At 49.7% G+C, this 16,980-nt stretch overlaps 5 protein-coding genes across 5 annotated transcripts; 1 reads left to right on the forward strand and 4 right to left on the reverse strand.

Moving 5' to 3' along the window:
- Positions 1 to 1,499: 1,499 nt before the first annotated feature.
- Positions 1,500 to 3,407, reverse strand: F5B22DRAFT_538051 (F-actin-capping protein subunit beta). Its single transcript, XM_047972800.1, has 3 exons — positions 3,179 to 3,407; positions 2,538 to 2,953; positions 1,500 to 2,441 (listed from the first exon to the last, which is right to left on the reverse strand). Exons 1-3 carry the CDS (start codon positions 3,208 to 3,210, stop codon positions 2,050 to 2,052), a joined length of 840 nt encoding a protein of 279 aa, XP_047825346.1. The 5' UTR covers positions 3,211 to 3,407; the 3' UTR covers positions 1,500 to 2,049.
- A 783-nt stretch (positions 3,408 to 4,190) lies between these two features.
- On the reverse strand, positions 4,191 to 5,842 carry F5B22DRAFT_661821 (uncharacterized protein; the record flags this gene model as incomplete). Its single annotated transcript, XM_047980393.1, has 4 exons — positions 4,191 to 4,973; positions 5,031 to 5,161; positions 5,216 to 5,503; positions 5,566 to 5,842. The coding sequence occupies 4 exons, from the start codon at positions 5,840 to 5,842 to the stop codon at positions 4,407 to 4,409; spliced, it is 1,263 nt and encodes a 420-aa protein (XP_047825347.1). The 3' UTR covers positions 4,191 to 4,406.
- A 1,717-nt stretch (positions 5,843 to 7,559) lies between these two features.
- On the reverse strand, positions 7,560 to 9,720 carry F5B22DRAFT_652026 (MFS general substrate transporter; the record flags this gene model as incomplete). The annotated part of the gene is made up of 3 exons (XM_047979549.1): positions 7,560 to 9,238; positions 9,334 to 9,339; positions 9,411 to 9,720. 3 exons carry the CDS (start codon positions 9,718 to 9,720, stop codon positions 7,560 to 7,562), a joined length of 1,995 nt encoding a protein of 664 aa, XP_047825348.1.
- A 2,929-nt stretch (positions 9,721 to 12,649) lies between these two features.
- On the forward strand, positions 12,650 to 14,399 carry F5B22DRAFT_537354 (family 10 xylanase). Its single transcript, XM_047972798.1, has 6 exons — positions 12,650 to 12,969; positions 13,112 to 13,189; positions 13,279 to 13,506; positions 13,571 to 13,835; positions 13,898 to 14,073; positions 14,151 to 14,399. Exons 1-6 carry the CDS (start codon positions 12,826 to 12,828, stop codon positions 14,241 to 14,243), a joined length of 984 nt encoding a protein of 327 aa, XP_047825349.1. The 5' UTR covers positions 12,650 to 12,825; the 3' UTR covers positions 14,244 to 14,399.
- On the reverse strand, positions 14,311 to 15,870 carry F5B22DRAFT_537161 (uncharacterized protein). The gene is made up of 2 exons (XM_047972797.1): positions 15,162 to 15,870; positions 14,311 to 15,038 (listed from the first exon to the last, which is right to left on the reverse strand). The coding sequence occupies exons 1-2, from the start codon at positions 15,301 to 15,303 to the stop codon at positions 14,800 to 14,802; spliced, it is 381 nt and encodes a 126-aa protein (XP_047825350.1). The 5' UTR covers positions 15,304 to 15,870; the 3' UTR covers positions 14,311 to 14,799.
- Between the last annotated feature and the right edge of the window lie 1,110 nt (positions 15,871 to 16,980).

Raw genomic sequence — 16,980 nt, forward strand, 5'->3', positions numbered from 1 at the left:
AGCATATAGTGGATAGATGGTATGTCGATACAGCGATCCACGCGAGTCTAGACCATGATACCTACGTCGAGAACCAACAGCAACTGCAGATAGGCACATGTAGATACTAAATACAGATAAGCAGCCTCAGGTTATATACGTAGCGATGGCGTGTTTCTTGCATACTGCGGCGTGTACGTGTAAAAATGCTCGACGTCTCTCTTTTGCTTTTTTTCTCATACCCATATACACCCAAGCACCCGTTCATCATTTACATTACATAGCGAGCGCAGAACAAGTTTCGAATAGCCTACGACAGTGATGGATACACAAATACTCTCGTTCACCCGCCTAGGCAAAGTTCTAAAAAGGGAAAGCATTAAAGGCCGCGCCAACACGTAAGAAGGTTGCAAAATTGCAACACCAGAAGAGGAGAAAAGAAGCAGCCTCGAGATGAGAGAGCGTGATAGGTACCTGTGTAGACCGACGTGTGATCGTTGCATCTATTTATATTTATAGTCGGTGCGGAAAGGATTCGGTAAATATACTACCTACGTATGTGGGATACATGCGCAGACGGCGTGGTACTAGTGTTACAGAGCCAGAGCCACGACAAGTACATAGACGAGATGAGGTTGGTTTTTATCCCTCTTTTCCGGCAAGGGCTAGAATATTTACTTCTAGACCAAGACTGTTGGCTGAATAATCTTCGGGGTTCGTTAGTCATTAACTGACAAAGAACGCCACCAACGAGCGAGGGTAGGTATTTTATAGTCGACGACGGCGTGATGTAAGTAGCTAGAGCCTAGTCTAGTCTACGAGTACCCATCTCCTCGGGTTCTGGACCGGCATTTGGACTGCCTCACTCCATAACTACCACTGTAAGCTGAATAGTGTTGGGCCCAGTACTTTTGTAGGCAGCAAATATTTGCTGTTGTACCTTGGTCACTTATACGTGTACGTTTCCTCATTGTCTTGCTGATATGGGTGGTTCAGTATGCAAGCGAATAATGGACAAGCAAAGAAGGCGATTGTATGGCTGTGTCTTTCTCGAATATCATACAACTGGATAGTCCTTGACTCTCACCGAACCAGCGGTGAGCTACAGGGAGTAGAAAGACGATAAGAAAAAGAGAACAATATATTCATTCTCACCTGGCGGCATATTCTTAGCTCTCTTGAATCAGCTATAACCAATAGGTGATCCCAGATATTCACTCACAGCTCTGGAGTTTGAGCTATATACAGAGTAATAGTAGTAGGGCGTGTACACACGTTAAGTTTTATGGATTGTGAGTAAAAATCGATGCACCGGATACTCAAATACCTAGTAGTACTGCTATATATGCCAATATGGATATTTAATTAACCTCTTCAGGATTTCCTCTCGTGGTGAGAATTTGACTAATTCGCAGGAACAAGCAAATCTATTTCTAGAAGATAGAAAGAAACCTGGTTGTATACATGTCTCCGTCAGCCGGTTCTATCTTCGTGTATATTCTTCCACCCTATTCGTACATTTCATCAGAGCCTCGAAACCGCGACACTAATACATTAAGTATCTACGCATCACATGTTGTTCTGTTGACCTTACAAACTATCAACATGTTATAATCAGTAAGTACCCAACTTTGTAGGTATCTAAGAACAATATTTCGGGAGTAAAGATTTCATAAATGAATCCGAATTGCTCACTAGCGATACAATGCCATAAAGTTAGAGTATAATTTATACCATGTCTGTTTCTATCTTAGACAAATGTAGTTTGTGATCAATCCCCAACCCCCTGAGCTAAATGGAGAAGGAAGGATTCAGTATGCAGCAATATCTGAACGAAACGCCTGCTGTCTAAGTAGCGGTATATCTGGTAATGTAGGTAGGTAGTTGTGTAGCTGTATATAGCTTTAATAGTTTTCTCTCATGCCCCTTCCTCATAGCAAATGTATATGATATCGTTCTTATACTTTTCGTTCCAGTTCATTCGTTCACATTGCATGTCGTTTCATCTCATGAAGCGCAACCAATATTTCTCCACACGAGGTAAAAAACACAAATGCGGGCTCAGATTGCTCATCGTCTCATACTCGCCATGATATCCCTCTGCGCCTCCTGATCCCTCGCCGACTCGCTCAGGCTTCCCAGACTCCTCAAATTACCCACCACGTCCTTCGCTTTACCAAAGTACACCTCCTGTAGGAGGTTGCGCATCTTGAGCTCCATATCCTCGACGAGCTTGCCGATGTTTGCGATCTGCTGTGCCTCGCTCTCAGCGGGCAGCTCGATCTCGATCTGCCGCGTCATGTTACCTGAGAGGTCCATCTCGCCGAGCGTGCTCGAGTCCGTTGCGAGCGAGAGGATCACGGTCGACGTCAGATTGTACTGCGTCAGCCGCGCCCGGTCGATGGCCTCGAATACGTGTATCGAGTCCCAGGTCCCTTCACTACCGGACCCAGGGGTTGCCACTGCAATCACCCAGTCAGTTGTGAGGCTCCTCCGTCTATTCATTCATCCATCCTTCTACAAGAGTGAGAGAAAGGGATCGGTGGTTAGCAACTAACCCTTCTTCAATAGCACAACACCTGCAAACCCGTCGTCCAAGTTCCAGAAATAGACACTACTGACGCCACCCTCGTAGTACAGCTCCCTGTACAAGTCAAACGCCTCGTTGGCCTTGACCTCCATACGCCGGACCTTTTCGCTCGGGAGTCCTGCAGCATTGCTCTGGTCATCGTCGCCGCTGGCAGGGGCGTCCTGTAGCGGGGGATCGAATTCATTGCTCCATGGCGATCGATAGCTGTCGCCGTCGCGGTTGTAGTCGCAGAGCAAGTAGTCGCGTCCGGTCTGACGGCAGCGGCGTACGGCGAGCGGCTGATCGACGGACGAGAGGAGATCCTCAGTGAGATCTGGGGCAAGCGTGATTAGCGCATTAAGGTGCGCCGAGGTGTGCTTTGGGTTGAGACGGCGGAGGAGGTCGCTGGATTGGGGAGAGCACCGATGTTAGCTAGCTTGCTCGCTCGTCTGGTAGGGATTGTGCCTGTGTTCGTCCAAAGACAAGACATTGAAGATAAGGAGATAGTTTTGTCGCTAGCTTAGAGACCAGGCGTTGAGAGCATCTATTATCCGGCAGACTGGTCTACGGGCACAGGTCATGGGAGAGATGAGGGGGTAGGCTGGGAAGAGCTGTGAAACTTATACATACAGTGCGGAGTCGAAGGGATCGTCGGCCGCCATGGTGAGTATCGAGAGACGCTACGAGCCCTTTTCACTATGAGGACCCAAGGGTACTGGATGTAACTTTGTTTTCGTCAAGGACTCGGTAAAGCTGGACATGCACCGAGTTGAATGAGGATGGTGATGCATGGTGGGGTTTCAACTTGTCTGGCCAAAAGTGGGGCCAGTAGCTGCCAGGTAGGCTGGCCCACAAAGGGGAGGGGGTGCTCAGGACCCGTTTAAATGCATTCAAAGATAAAAAAGGGGGAAGAAAAGGGAAAAAGGAATGGGAAAAAGGAAAAAGAATCATATTTGACATCTACTTTCTTGACTACTCACCCTTTCTTGTAGACTTCTCCCTCTCACTTGGATTGAGGAGATACGGGCCATTGAGTAGAGGGCAAATAGAGAGAACATGGTCCCGCTATGCCGTACGAGCTTCAACAAACCAACCAGCATGCTTGCTAGAACAACATATCTGGCTGTGAATATCCGTACTCTAACATCCTACAACTATCGATATACCCAAGCTCAATCAGCAGGCACATCAACTGGCGAGCCAAGCAATACGGCACAACGTAGCAAGGTCCATGTCAAGATGAGGGAGGTAGTAAATAGTATAGTTGTAATATGCTATGCCGCGCCATGCATCTCCCAAAGGATCCCCTCCACGCAAGAAGACCAACAGCATCTCCAACAAAACACATCAAAGATGTACGACAGGTATACATATACATACATACATACATACATACATCTACCTAAAATGGGGGTTTTCTTTCCAAATGGAAAATGGAAGAAAGGGGTAGTTGCGTACAAAACGAAATCTAAGTCCCCAATACATCTCCAACTTTCGTGAGCATCGGATGTTATTGATGCCTTCGATGGATAGATTGTTTTCACTCAACTTCGGCCCCCCCCGCACCCCCTTCCAAAAAAAAAAAAAAACTTAAAAAAAACTTTATATCCTCACGCCTTTAACTTCACACGGGCGGATAGGTAAGATAGCTTAGGAAAACTAAAATATTCCCCGCAAAGCAAAATTTGCAGGGTATCATTTGTTTCGTTCCGGAACGCCAAGATAGCAAAGAAACAGAAGAGCCGCAGATATAAAGAACCTTGAAAATAAGCTAAGCTCGCTGGATGAAAACCTTGCACCAATGTTTTTTTTTTTACCCCCTTCTCTTTAACTTTGTCAGGAATTGTGGCAGTGCCTCTCAATGGATGTCAGCGTTGCAGAGGAGGCAGCGGAGAGGCTCCGTCCACGATTTCTCACCGCCTGTAACGCTCTCGCGAAGGTCCTGGATCTCGACTACGGGGGTTGACGTGTCGTTAATAATAGCTGTGAATAGCCCCTCGTATGGTTTGGTATTGACCACCTCGCCCACCTCAGATTTGCGAGGACGTCCTTTGCGCTTCGTCTCCGTGCCCGTAGCAACCGTTAGCGTTTGACTTTCTGAACTTGCAGAGGACCCGCCAACCTCGACATCTGAGAGCTTGATGGTCTTCTGATCCTCTGATTTGACGTCGATGGATTGCTGAGCCGTTTGCGCCGCTCCTGACTCGCTTGGACTGAGTGGCCGCTGCCCACCCTCCGGTTCTTCGGCTTTCACACGTGTTGGTTTATGAGGCTTGTCCGTTCCTAGTCGTGCATATGTCTTCATCAGAGCCTCGTGGATTAGACAGTCGTCGTGTAGCCACTTCCTGCATTCGCTATTCGTGCAGTTTATCAATTGCTTATCAGGGTTCTCGGGACGGTTGCATTTACATCGTGGTTGCGCAGACTGGGGTTTTTGTTAGCCTTTTGTCAAGTGCCAAATTACTGCAGAGTCGCATCATACCGAGAGCTCCATATTCCGAACATCGAAGGCCTGGCGCCAATACAAGGCCTGCTGGACCTCATCCTCGTTTGTTTCGTCCCATTGGTTCACAGTAGCCTGCGCAGTCACACTGACAACGTTGATGACATCCACTGAAGAAATATTAGCGACTATGCTAAGCGACAAGATTGGCATGAGTAGCATACTGTGGTTCGACGCGATCAACTCGTTCTGGCCGTGATAAGGTTGTCTCCCTTGAATATATTTCTTCCCCTCCAGGGTGCCCGCGGGCAACTCGTCCGGCCAGTACATCCAATATACACGCGCATACACGTGGTGTTCATCGCTGGCGCGGATTTCGAGTATTCTTGCCACCCAATCATCATCAGACTTTTGCCTCGATGGTCGTGGTTCGCCGGGGTTCTTTTGGCGCTCAATCGTCGAACTATTGGCGACAAAAATGAAGCCCTCGCTATAGTACTTGACCCCATTTACTAAAAGGGACGTGTTAGTTGGGACGCGAATATTAGGGGCTTTGTCAAAGATATCCACGCACAGACAAAACTGTTATACCGCGTCATATCCATCCACTTCTGGTAAGGATGTACTTGGTAATATCTATCCATGGTATTGTTGGGGTCTTTTGTGAACTTGCCCATGGGCGAAAATGGAGTAGCTTGAAGGGGTATCTTGGGAACCGGCTGGTCCTCGGACTCCTGTCGTCTGCGCTTCGACTTTTTGTCTTTTTCATTTGGGTCAGGGTGTGTAACCGTGAAGGGACATTCGGCCTGTGTGTCCTCATCCGGTCGGGGACGTTTGCGAGCGGCCGCCATTGTGAGTAGTAGAGGTAGGTAGGCGAACCCTGAATGAATGCGATATGCAAGAGCAATGCGCCAGATAGCGGATGACGACAGATAACAGAGATAGTGACGAGATGCGAATTATATAGAGATGCCGGGTCAAGTAAAGTAAAGTAAAGCAAAGCAAAGCCTTTATCTTGATGATCGCGCGCTGCGTGGAGGAGACGGTGTCCTCTCTGTCGCGCAATTGACCTTGAAGGCAAACAACCACAGCTCGTCGCACAGGGCGGCTGGCCCGGGTCGAGGGTGTCGCGTGGATCTCTGGTCAATGATGCGGGCGTGTCCCGGCGTCCCGATCCCTGCGTGAGCGATGTGTCCCAGCAGAATTTGGGCGCGGAAGTAATTGAGATTGACGTCGTTCCCAAGGCAAGGCAAAACTGGGCGACGTGTTTGCGAAAAGAGGCAAAACGGCACAAATAAGACAGGCGGGTAAGCTAGAGGGAGACAGGTACGTCCAGCCCAAGGTGTAGTCTAGTGTAATGTATGTTAGGAATATAAAATTGTATATTGTTATTAGCTATGGAGTTATTAAGGTGGCGGGGGAATGAGTCTTGGGGGGGTGGTGGAGGCGCGGGCAAGTGCAAGTGCAAGTGCAAGTGCTGGCGCGGGCGTTGCCAAGTGGGTTAGGTTGGGTTGGTTGTTGGTTGATTCTACTTCGTGTGTCCATGTCCATGTCGGTAACTCGACTTGTTGGAGGCCGAGGACCTTCGAACACAAGCTAGGTACTGTATCTAGTATCTAGCTCCAATGAGCGAGCATGGGGTTGACGAGGTGCTCCGTAACAAAAGGTAGAGTCTGTGATCCTCCCATGTTATCGCCCCATAGATTGCCCCGTACTTCGTAGATATCCCTTCGGCTCTCCCCTTCTCATTCCTATTCTAGCCAAATCCTACCAAGTAGCCTTGGCTCTTGGCACACTCTCCACCAGAGCACTAGGCTCCCCGAGCCAGGATGGTCATCACCTTCCTTGGAGCAATTGCATTGGCTCGTTGGTTGTCGAGTGCTAGGTGCCATCACTTCTGTCGTCCAATGACAATAAGCTTCGTTATGCTCACGGACTCAAGCGCGGCATCGCAACTACTACGTATGTACAGTTGGTCTGCTTCGTTATGGGGTTGTGACCGTCTATAGGCTACATTACATGTACGGCCGCCTCATAACATAGTTGGTTGCCAACAGAGGTTCCGCAGCGATGGACCTCAATGTTCCCACCTCAGCCACAGGTAGGGAAGCTACAGTGAGTACCTAGCGTAGCTGTACGGGTGGCTGAGTACAACTTGACAATGCGAATACTTGGTATGCTCTCCTGGTGAGACACGAGAAACATAATGTTTCTTCGGCCGTACTACTCGTATTGGCGCTCATTCTGTTCTGTACTAACACTATGATTACATCCGGGAACGATGGCTATAGTGGAGTAAGCACCGGGAATAGAGGCACCAAGCCCTTATTGTAGGTAGGTGTTGTTGGCTTATTCATTGTCTCAGGCACCTGCCGTTCGTTCACATAATCAAGGAACTACGGAAAAGCCGGCATTGTCCCCATATTAAACCTCATCCATTGATATCAGGCGCGTCCTGTTTGAAAACTAACCCTGGTTCTTCGCTAAAAGAGCAGCCAACGCCGTCGCTATGCAGAATTGAAGCAAGAAAAGTGAATCAACCGCTGTTATTCATGGTGTAAGCAACTGTTAGGGGAATCTTCCCTCATCGTTTCCTTGATAACCTGCTAGCATGCCCTGACGTTCATCCCCGTTTCCATGGTTATCGTCACGAATGCCCTCGTCATTCTTGAATCCTTCAATAACCTCTGCGAGCTTCTCACCTTCAGCTTTACCGCGCTCCACATTGATAAAGTAGATGATCGGCGCAGGAAAGCCGACAAGCAGTGCTAAGAACCAAAACGCTGGCCGGATCTCCCCGTAGGCGTCAATGATGGCGCCGACGATAACAGGCCCGAAAATGCTAGACCCCTTGTCCGTGATGGCGTACAACGCATAAAAAGCCGCCTCTGATCCTGGAGGAATGAGTTCGCCAAACAGTGATCGACAGTAGGAGCTCAGGCCTCCTAACACAAGGCCGTAAACGGCAGCCAAAGGGTACATTTCCCATGGCTGTTGAAGGCCGAACACCCCCCATCTTTGAACAGCTGGTAAATAGCCTAGTAATCCGTATATAGGAATCACTTCGAAAAGAGCAATGCAGCTAAGGATGGTCTGATGAGGTTTGAGGTTGAAATGTGAAGAGACGAAAGACCAGCTCAAGGCTCCAATAACGCCTGTCGAAGTAGAAATGACGTTGATTAAACCCAATGCCCAAGGTTTCATGCCGAGCGACGTCTTGGCGAAGAGAATGGCTGTTGACGATGTTGTTGCGATCGCATCAGAAATCAGGAACCAACTAGCCAAGAACAGAACAATATCCAAGAGACGTCGAGCCAGTTTGACCGTGCGGAATAGATTCTTCCAGGAGAACGCGATGTAAGACAGCCACGCCTTTACGCCCTGACGACTATTTATCGCTAGAGGAGGACCGGGACGCGGTCTCAACCACATGGCTGCGGGAATTGTGAAAACCGCCCACCACGATCCGATGAATAGCAAGACGATTCGCTGCGACCAGGTTGAACTCCCCAGGGCAACAAGCATCATGATAGAGACACATTGCACAAATAGCGCCGCACCATAGCCGATGCCGAGACCCTTTGCCGATATCTCGGTTGACAACTTGAGCTCAATAGAAGTGAGTTCTTCGTGAGTTGGGACACGTCGTAGATTATAGTATTCCGAGTCAGTATCGCCTGGTCGGAGTAGAGCGGTTGTTGAGTTGGCGAGCGGATGTTCTGTGAGGGTAGGCGAAGTCGCGAGGGACTGCGAATCGGGCACTGGCTCCTCGACTTCATCCTCGACCGGAAATCCCGCGGCTGATTCCTGGACTAGGGGGTGGTGTCGAACAAGAAGCGGCAGGAACGAGTTAAGCAAGACAAAAGACGCTCCAAACGAGGTATTGGATATTATGGCTAGCACGGCGCCTAGCAGGTATATTTCCTTGAATATAAAAATGTAGCACATGACACAGACGCTACCAGTCCAAGCAAATATAAGCAACAGGCGTTTCCGGTAGTTCCCATGATCAGCGGCGCAGCTAATGCTGACTACGAGGAACGCTTGTAAGAGCACACTTATGCTGAAAGTGTACATGGCAAAACTCGCAGTATTAATATCGACTCCCAAAAGGGACACAATGCACTGACTATCCTCGTGAGAGCCGTGATGTTTCCTAGCACTGTCGCCGCATGGCGTCGTACGGTCCGAGAGAAGAACACCATTTTCCCTTGCTAGACTCTCTAAAAGTATGGGGATGAAGGAGGCTGTCGTGATACGGTAAGCTTCCGGCAGATGGCAGTATTATCGCGGGAGTTTTCGGGGACTGTCACGACAAAGAGAATTTAAGATTGTTACTTACAGATAGCTGTGAGCAGAGTTAGCGAGGCGACTCAACATAACAGACAGTTTAAGATGGATGGAATATGCTAGACGTACCACAGATGACATATGTCTCGGCAGCAAAGGAATACATATACCAACCAGCCAGCTCCTTGGTGCTGGTAGGACGGGTGTCCTCACCAGGATACCGGGGATTGGATGGTGGCATGTCGCCAGCGTCGATGCTGGCGCGCGGACTCATCCTAAAAGACTCTGAAGTGGTGGTAGAACGCTCATCGTCGGCCTCGAACGACGATGAGTGGGAGCGGATGGAATACTTGGAGGCGATAGACTGAACAGAGAGCAGGCGAGGGTTCGGTGGCGGACGCTGTAAGGGTAAGGGAGGCTGCTCATGCCGAGGGGCCATTGCTGCCTCTGGACCTATGGTCTGGTTTAGTGGTTGCAGGGAGCTCTATGATTGGCTGAAACTCGAGCTGACGCTGAAGGCCAGGGGGAGGCCGGTAACGCCACAGTGATGCACCGCTGTAACCCGAGGCCGCTGCCTAGGTAAGTACCTAAGGTAACCTTACCTGGTAACCTTAGGTAACCCAAGGTGACCAAGGTTGTCCCCTACAACAATATGTGGTAATTATGGCTTCTTGTATGGCTTGTTGAAGAGCGGAGGAACGGAAGAATGGCGTCACAGCAGCCTGGTATCTCGCTAATACTTGCGGATAAGGCCTCCTCTCCTAATGGGAAAATCATCAGAAACACGTGCAAAAAGAGTCTTGGATTGTAAAGTCACACGCTTACTGGAATTCCTTGATTCATTCAGCACGCCGTTCATCGACTGCGACTTGGTATCATGTCGTATTGCGTCGAAGAGATGCCAAGGCAGAGAAAGACAGTGTGATCAGGAGTTGGTATCTTGATCAAATACCCCCTTCTCCTCTCCGCACAGATATCAATCCCTCATGGCGCGGCGCTCGCCCAACTTTCCCACCTTTTCACTTCTGGTCAATCAGATGGCAGATGTACCGCGTCTGTGTGCGGTCACGCAAGATCTTGTGCACTTCCTACTTTATGCAACAGTCAGCTCGCTCGATGATGGTGGTGGTGGTAGCGTAGCGTTGGTGACGTCGAAAGGAAGAAAGAAACCGCCCAACAGCCAACCACCAACAAAGGAAGCAAGAAGAGAGGAGAGAGGGAGCTTGGATGGGTAGAACAATAGATAGATCAAGGGTTCTACGCCTGACTCTGTCCGTAACCTCGTATGGTCTCCAAGCAAGCCTGCCTCAAAGAAGCACCAGCAACACCACTTGACAACAGGAACAGCCCCCCCAACCCCTCGTCCTGGTGCCAAGATGGGGTCAGGCGGGCCCGTCCATCTCCATCCATCTCCATCCAACATTCCTACACCTCCCCTTTAGGATGGCCACCAGACAATCTATACCTAGCAAAGCGTCTACGAGCCTTAGTCGGCAGACTGGCCGACACTATTTTAGTGTAGTACCTACTATGTACGCAGACTACATACCTAGTACGCTCAGAACGCTACTCTACATACTGTAGTATTTCCTCTGTTCTGGGCAGTTCACCCCGCGACTGAAGTGTACTATGTATAGATAATAGTCCCTTGTGGTTTTGCGTGGGGAGATCGAGGAAAACTAACCATCATGGCCGATGCGTTATGCTAGTCATCACACCCTCTTGTGAAGAACCATCACTGCCATGACACATCTCATCATGGTCTCAGGGTCCTGTTCATCATGATACTCAGGGGATCGAAACCTCTTGCATTGCCTGCATAGGGACTCCAATTATCCTTCTAGCCTGGTCCCAGACTGATGCCGCACCATCTGATCTGATGTATGTGGTGTTACAGTATTATCTCGAGATAACTATACTGAAATCTTTGATTCCTTGGATGTTCTGTTGAAGAATTTGGCATTTCAATTGCACCTACTTCGTATGCTGTGCTACGCCCCGAATACCTGGTTATTCACTTTTGCTCAAGTCGCGCATGCGTAGTGTACAGCCACACCTGGAGTTGTTGGTTCTGAATGGCCCTTTGCAGGTTGAAGCTTTCCCTATCAACCCGACTGGGTCCGCCATGTGACTATCACAATGCGCTACACTTACTCGCATACATACTAATAACAAGAATGTCTCACCATTCCACGACGAACAAAGCGTACCGTTACGATGTCGCTCGTGATATCGAATTTCACACCATGTTGGTTGCCCACTAACAACTCGAACCCAAAAGATTGGCATATCATCATCGGTAGGGATGCAGTGTGGATATGCAGCATGTACCTGAGACCAAGCTACTACTTACAAGATGAACAGCTCCCATAGCCGGGTTAACAGATATTCCATCGTCTTTCCAAGACAACATCCTCCATTCACAGTAGCCAACCTTTCTGCTTTTCTCCAATAGCAATTTACGGACGCCAAGCGGTCCAGCCAACCCTAAATTATCCTCAGTTCTATTGGTCCGTTTTAGCCGGTGTTGATAACAGTGGCGGCCGATTTTAAGACAACATCATCTGCACCCCGGATTCGCCTGATGTTGGGTTGAACGTCATCAGGGGTGAGTAACATGCTCGTAGATCTTACAGATTTAAGCACAATTTCTTGGTCAGCCTTTGACACTTAGGCCTTGCTTTATGTCGCAATTCGATGCATACTGCATAAGTTAAGTTAGGCGTACACATACATTAGTAGGAATGATTCTGCTTTCTGCTTCTATAATTGTTAACATTATGTCCAAGCCTTTGAAGCTATATCCTGATTCACACGGAAAAAAATAAAGTAGGTATTGTAACGAAGGAAAAGTTGATGAACTTGAGAGCCTCAGAAACATGGGGCAGGCTACTGTAGCCCTCTTCGATCAACACCGCTTAGCTATTCGCTACCATTCGTGGATCTGGGTCGCCCCGTCGGGTCAACGAGTTCAGGCTATATATCAGCCGCCATCAAACTTACCTAACACTCCGCGCGTCTACTATGACACAGGATACGGCCTTGATGCTTCAGATTACATACATAGTACGTCCTCAGTTAATGAACTCATTAGCATCGCGTTACCTCTCATGACATTAATATCGTCCTATTCTCTATCGTAGAGGAGGTTGTTACAGCAGTGTAACTAGGGTATTATCCAAGCTTGCCTCAAATGTGAAACATGCTAAAGTCAACAAGCTCAGTCGGGGATTAAATAATGCACCTATTAGATTTTAATCCAAAAGGCCCAAAGATTTTGCCCATGATGCAATCCAAGCTTTAACTCAAACGTCTGAAACAGCTTAAGTCAAGAATTCATCCAGGAGGTGAAAAAAAAAAAAATGCGCCTATTGGATTTCAATATAAAATTCTCCGAATATATGACGGAAGATGACCCCTTTTACCCCTCGGGCCATATACTCCGCTCTTATGGGCCTATATAACACATTGCCTCGCTCTCGCTGAGTTGATGATCATAGGAGAAAGGAAAATCATCGAAACAGATCTACGAGACTAACTAACCATGAAGTCAGCACTCCTGCTCCTCCTTGCGCCGATCGCGGCCCTAGCGGCTCCCGCCGAGCTGTCTGAGAGACAAGCCTCGGAGAGCATCAACACTCTGATCCAGGCCAAGGGAAAGAAATACTACGGCACCTGTGCCGACCAGGTTAGTGCGCCGCGATATCTACGTCTCTATTACTCCCGGCGTATCGCTGGGATAAAGGCTCGTTGTTGATGGTTTTGCCCCGGCGCTCTTGTACGCCGCGATATTGTTGGTGTTACATAATACTGACTCCGTTGGTGAACAGAACCGACTAACCACGGGCAAATCAGCGGCCGTGATCCAGGCTGACTTCGGACAAGTCACACCGGAGAACAGCATGAAGGTAAATTACTTACCTTCCTCTAGGCAGAAGCGAGGGAAGCTGCGAATCCATGGATCAAGAGAGTTAACAGGATGGGCTTGCTTTTGTAGTGGGATGCGACCGAGCCTAGCCGCGGACAATTCAACTTCGCTGGAGCCGACTATCTCGTCAACTGGGCTACCCAGAATGGCAAGATGATCCGAGGCCACACTCTCTGCTGGCACTCACAGCTGCCGGGATGGGTCAGCCAGATCCGGGACAAGGCGACGCTTACCAGTGTCCTCGAGAACCACGTCACGACGCTCGTGACGCGATATAAGGGAAAGATCTACGCCTGGGTACGTAAATCCGTCTCTCTCCTTCCTGCTCGCCCTCGCTTACTCAATGCCCTCTGATCTCCAGGATGTCGTAAACGAGATCTTCAACGAAGACGGGTCTCTCCGCCAGTCCGTGTTCTCGCAGGTACTCGGCGAGGACTTTGTCCGCATCGCCTTCGAGGCTGCGCGCAAGGCAGACCCCGATGCCAAGCTCTATATCAACGACTACAATCTCGACCAGCCCAACTACGCCAAGGTGACGACTGGTATGATCAACCACGTCAAGAAGTGGATCGCTGCCGGCGTCCCCATCGACGGTATCGGATCCCAGGCTCATCTTGGCTCTGGATGTAAGTGCATATCAATCAGTGAATCAGTAGACTGGGCTAACCGCGTCTCACCCTGAATCCAGTGGCCTCTCAAGCTGGAGCCACCATCAAGGCACTGGCCGCCACCGGCGTCAGCGAGGTAGCCATCACAGAGCTGGACATCGTCAACGCGCCTGCCAACGACTACGTCGCCGTGACCCAGGCCTGTCTCAACGAGCCCAAGTGCGTCGGTATCACCGTGTGGGGTGTCCGCGACCCTGTAAGCGGCATTATTTCTTTCTCATTCATCCCTTTCCCCCGGTGGAACTGTGATTGCTGATTCCCCTCCCAATACAGGACTCATGGAGAGCTCAAAACAATCCTCTGCTCTTCGACTCCAACTTCAGCCCCAAGAGCGCGTACAACGCCATCGTGAACACTTTGAAATAAGCACATCAACTAGGAGGAGAGCAACTCAAACTCAGAAAAGCTTTGCTTGGGTGCAAATACGGGCACTGTCTTAGGCAGTTTGGTTGCGTACCATGCCTGGGACTTTCGAGTCCCGTCACATGTTTTGTACATATTCGTCCTAAACAGAAAGTAAATAAGAAATAAATCGCTTTGCGCTCTTTGTCGCGGAAAAAGGCGAGCTAAAATGTTGCAGTTGTTAAAACAGAGTTTGATAAGAACTGCTGTCACTTCATCACCTGATACTTGAGTAAGTAGGCAAGTACCTACGTAGCAACATTAAAGGCAAACAATCAAATAATTCGCAAGTAGGGTAGACTTATATCGTGGCAACGGAAGTGGATATCATTGGGGAAAAAGGACAATCTCTCTCTGTGTAGAGGGAGATTAAGAAAGTAGTAGAGATCGCGACCAATCTCGCGAAAACGAAACAAACCAAAACCATGCCTTCCCGTTGTCGCGCAGCAGATTAAGCAAACCCCCGTCTCCCTCATCGCGCACTAAACAATCAACTTCCCCTATTCTCACGCAGCTGGCTTTACTTCTTGAACATGCCAAATATCTTGTGCTTCAGTTTATCAGCGAGGCCCTGGTTCGGCGGGTGCTTGACAGCGGCGTCGTTCCCGTCGTCTTCGGGAGCGTGCACGACATTGGCGGCGCCGCCACGGCCAGTGTGGAATTCGCCGTCGACCGAAGGTCGCAGGGCTTCCACGGGCACGACATCCTTGTCTGCGCGCGGGGCTACTGGGGTATCTTTGTCGGCTATATTTGCGGAGCCTGTTTGGTGGGGGAAATGTTAGAGGAACTCGTTACCTTGCGCTCCGGTGTATACTATGTATATAGAAAACGGAAGAGGGGAGAATGGGGAGAGGAGTGGGTGGGCATGTAGGCTTGTCTTACCGCCGCGGCCGGTGCTGTACGCGCCATCACCGTGAGTTCCGACATCGCCCTGGCGCACAATCTCGCCATCGACGTATTCCGTATCGTCGGGGTTGATGTTGCCTGCGCCACCGCGACCGTGGGATACTTCAGGGCCTGGCATTGTGTAGCGCGCTTATAGGCCGGGGTATTGTCTTCTTTACGAACTGAGAAAGATGCTTAGGTTTGTTGAAGACTAGTAGTTGCGACTGCAATGAGAATAACGTTCTGTAAGGCTGGAGAGAGATGGAAGAAAGAGTAGCAAACGTCGAGCATATGAGATGAACAACGTCGAGCTGGCGGTTGCCCAACAAACATTGGGTGGTACCACCCACACCCGCTCAGGGTTACCGCAGGTATGTTGCCATGGGCCGGGGAGCGAGAGCTTGGTGAGGGGTGGGTGTGTGTCACCCGTGGCTGGGATGGGGATGGAATAAATCTCTTCACGTACCTGCTTTTGATTTTCTGAATGATGGATATCAACTACCAGTACTTCGCACTGCAAAAACAGGGCTGTGGTTGAGTTTGTCAAGGTCAACTCGTGAGAAATGGAGGGGAGTAAAGAAGAGGTTTAGGCGCGAGATGTTATTGTCTGTTCCCCCTGGCTCAGCTCCAGCCCTGACATACTGTACCTACCTATCTATCTACGGGTATGTATTTGGATGCAGCGTGCAACATGAGGCCCGATATTACTTGCTACAGTGACTCTGTGGCTGTCATTCTGGCTGATTGAGTGGTCCGCCGAGAATCTCGCTATGCCCAGGCGAGCTTCCCTGGCCTCAGCCGGGCCCCTTAGCCCCGTCCACTCTCGTCAACGATAGCTACCCGCTCCCACGCCTGTGCTGTAGTTTATATTCATGTCTGAATGTCTCCATGTCGCCATGTGCTGCTTGCGTTGCTGGATGATAAAGGGGATGACAGGAGCTCTGACGTAACTTGAGCTGCGATAAGATGCTGTGCCATCATTGGCTGTTGGAATTCTAGCAGAACGAACCGTCGTTCCCGCCAAGTGCTAGTAACCCCGAATAGCCCCCAATCTGCCCCAATCTGCCCCAGAGATACGCTACAGCACCCCACAAGCCCACAAGCAAATCGAGAGCTGAACTACCTACTTTCAGTGTCAATAGTTAGGTAAGTATTGTCCTGGAGCTTTCCGTTAGGTCTTGATTGGAGTTCCGTGCTATTTTCCTCCGTACACCGGTAGGTGAACCGCTGCCCGGCAAAGCGGAGACGAGACCGACTGTAATAGTCTGAACTGCTATTGAGTCCTATCTGACAACCAATGACTGAACCCGCCGACTCGGATAATCTTCACCCTGCAGGCGAGGTAGAGCAGGCGGCGAGAGGGCAACGTTGCTTTGGTCTGAGACATACCTAGGTGAGCAATTCGGGGCGGCAACAAATAGCGATGAAGCCATTCGTGTAGATGTGTGCGGGGACGGCAGAAAGGTCTTGTATGAAATCTAGGTATGGTCATCTTGCCCTAAATACCAGAAACCCCAAAAAGCAACAAATCTTGTTTCTCCTACTTCGTAGCCACTGGCGACGTCGTGTTACTTCACGAGCCAATCACGAAATCCGATCGACAGATACGCCTGCATACTTGGACGGTAGTAGCGTCATGAGACTCCAGTAATAGCTGACCGCTTGCAAGCAAGCAAAAAAAAAAAAAAAAAAAAAAAAAAAAAAAAAAAAAAAGGGGGGGGGGGTGTGGGGGGGGGGGGGGGGTTGGGGCGGGGGGGGCGGGGGGTCGGGCGGGCCGGGGGTGGGGGGTGGGGGGATGTGGGCGAGGGGGTGTTGT

The sequence above is a fragment of the Xylaria bambusicola genome (assembly GCF_022495145.1).
Source record: "Xylaria bambusicola strain CBS 139988 unplaced genomic scaffold F5B22scaffold_79, whole genome shotgun sequence".
NCBI classification, from domain to species: Eukaryota; Fungi; Ascomycota; class Sordariomycetes; order Xylariales; family Xylariaceae; genus Xylaria; species Xylaria bambusicola.

Excerpts from the sequence above, each read along its gene's own strand:
- F5B22DRAFT_537354 (XM_047972798.1), top strand. The coding sequence starts at position 12,826 with ATGAAGTCAGCACTCCTGCTCCTCCTTGCGCCGATCGCGGCCCTAGCG. Across the intron at positions 13,507-13,570 it reads AGGGAAAGATCTACGCCTGG|GATGTCGTAAACGAGATCTT; the intron begins GTACGTAAATCC and ends TCTGATCTCCAG. Across the intron at positions 14,074-14,150 it reads TGTGGGGTGTCCGCGACCCT|GACTCATGGAGAGCTCAAAA; the intron begins GTAAGCGGCATT and ends CTCCCAATACAG.
- F5B22DRAFT_538051 (XM_047972800.1), bottom strand. The coding sequence starts at position 3,210 with ATGGCGGCCGACGATCCCTTCGACTCCGCACT. Across the intron at positions 2,954-3,178 it reads GATCCCTTCGACTCCGCACT|CGACCTCCTCCGCCGTCTCA; the intron begins GTATGTATAAGT and ends TCCCCAATCCAG. Across the intron at positions 2,442-2,537 it reads TGTTGTGCTATTGAAGAAGG|TGGCAACCCCTGGGTCCGGT; the intron begins GTTAGTTGCTAA and ends GGGTGATTGCAG.
- F5B22DRAFT_537161 (XM_047972797.1), bottom strand. The coding sequence starts at position 15,303 with ATGCCAGGCCCTGAAGTATCCCACGGTCGCGGTGGCGCAGGCAACATC. Across the intron at positions 15,039-15,161 it reads GTACAGCACCGGCCGCGGCG|GCTCCGCAAATATAGCCGAC; the intron begins GTAAGACAAGCC and ends CCCACCAAACAG.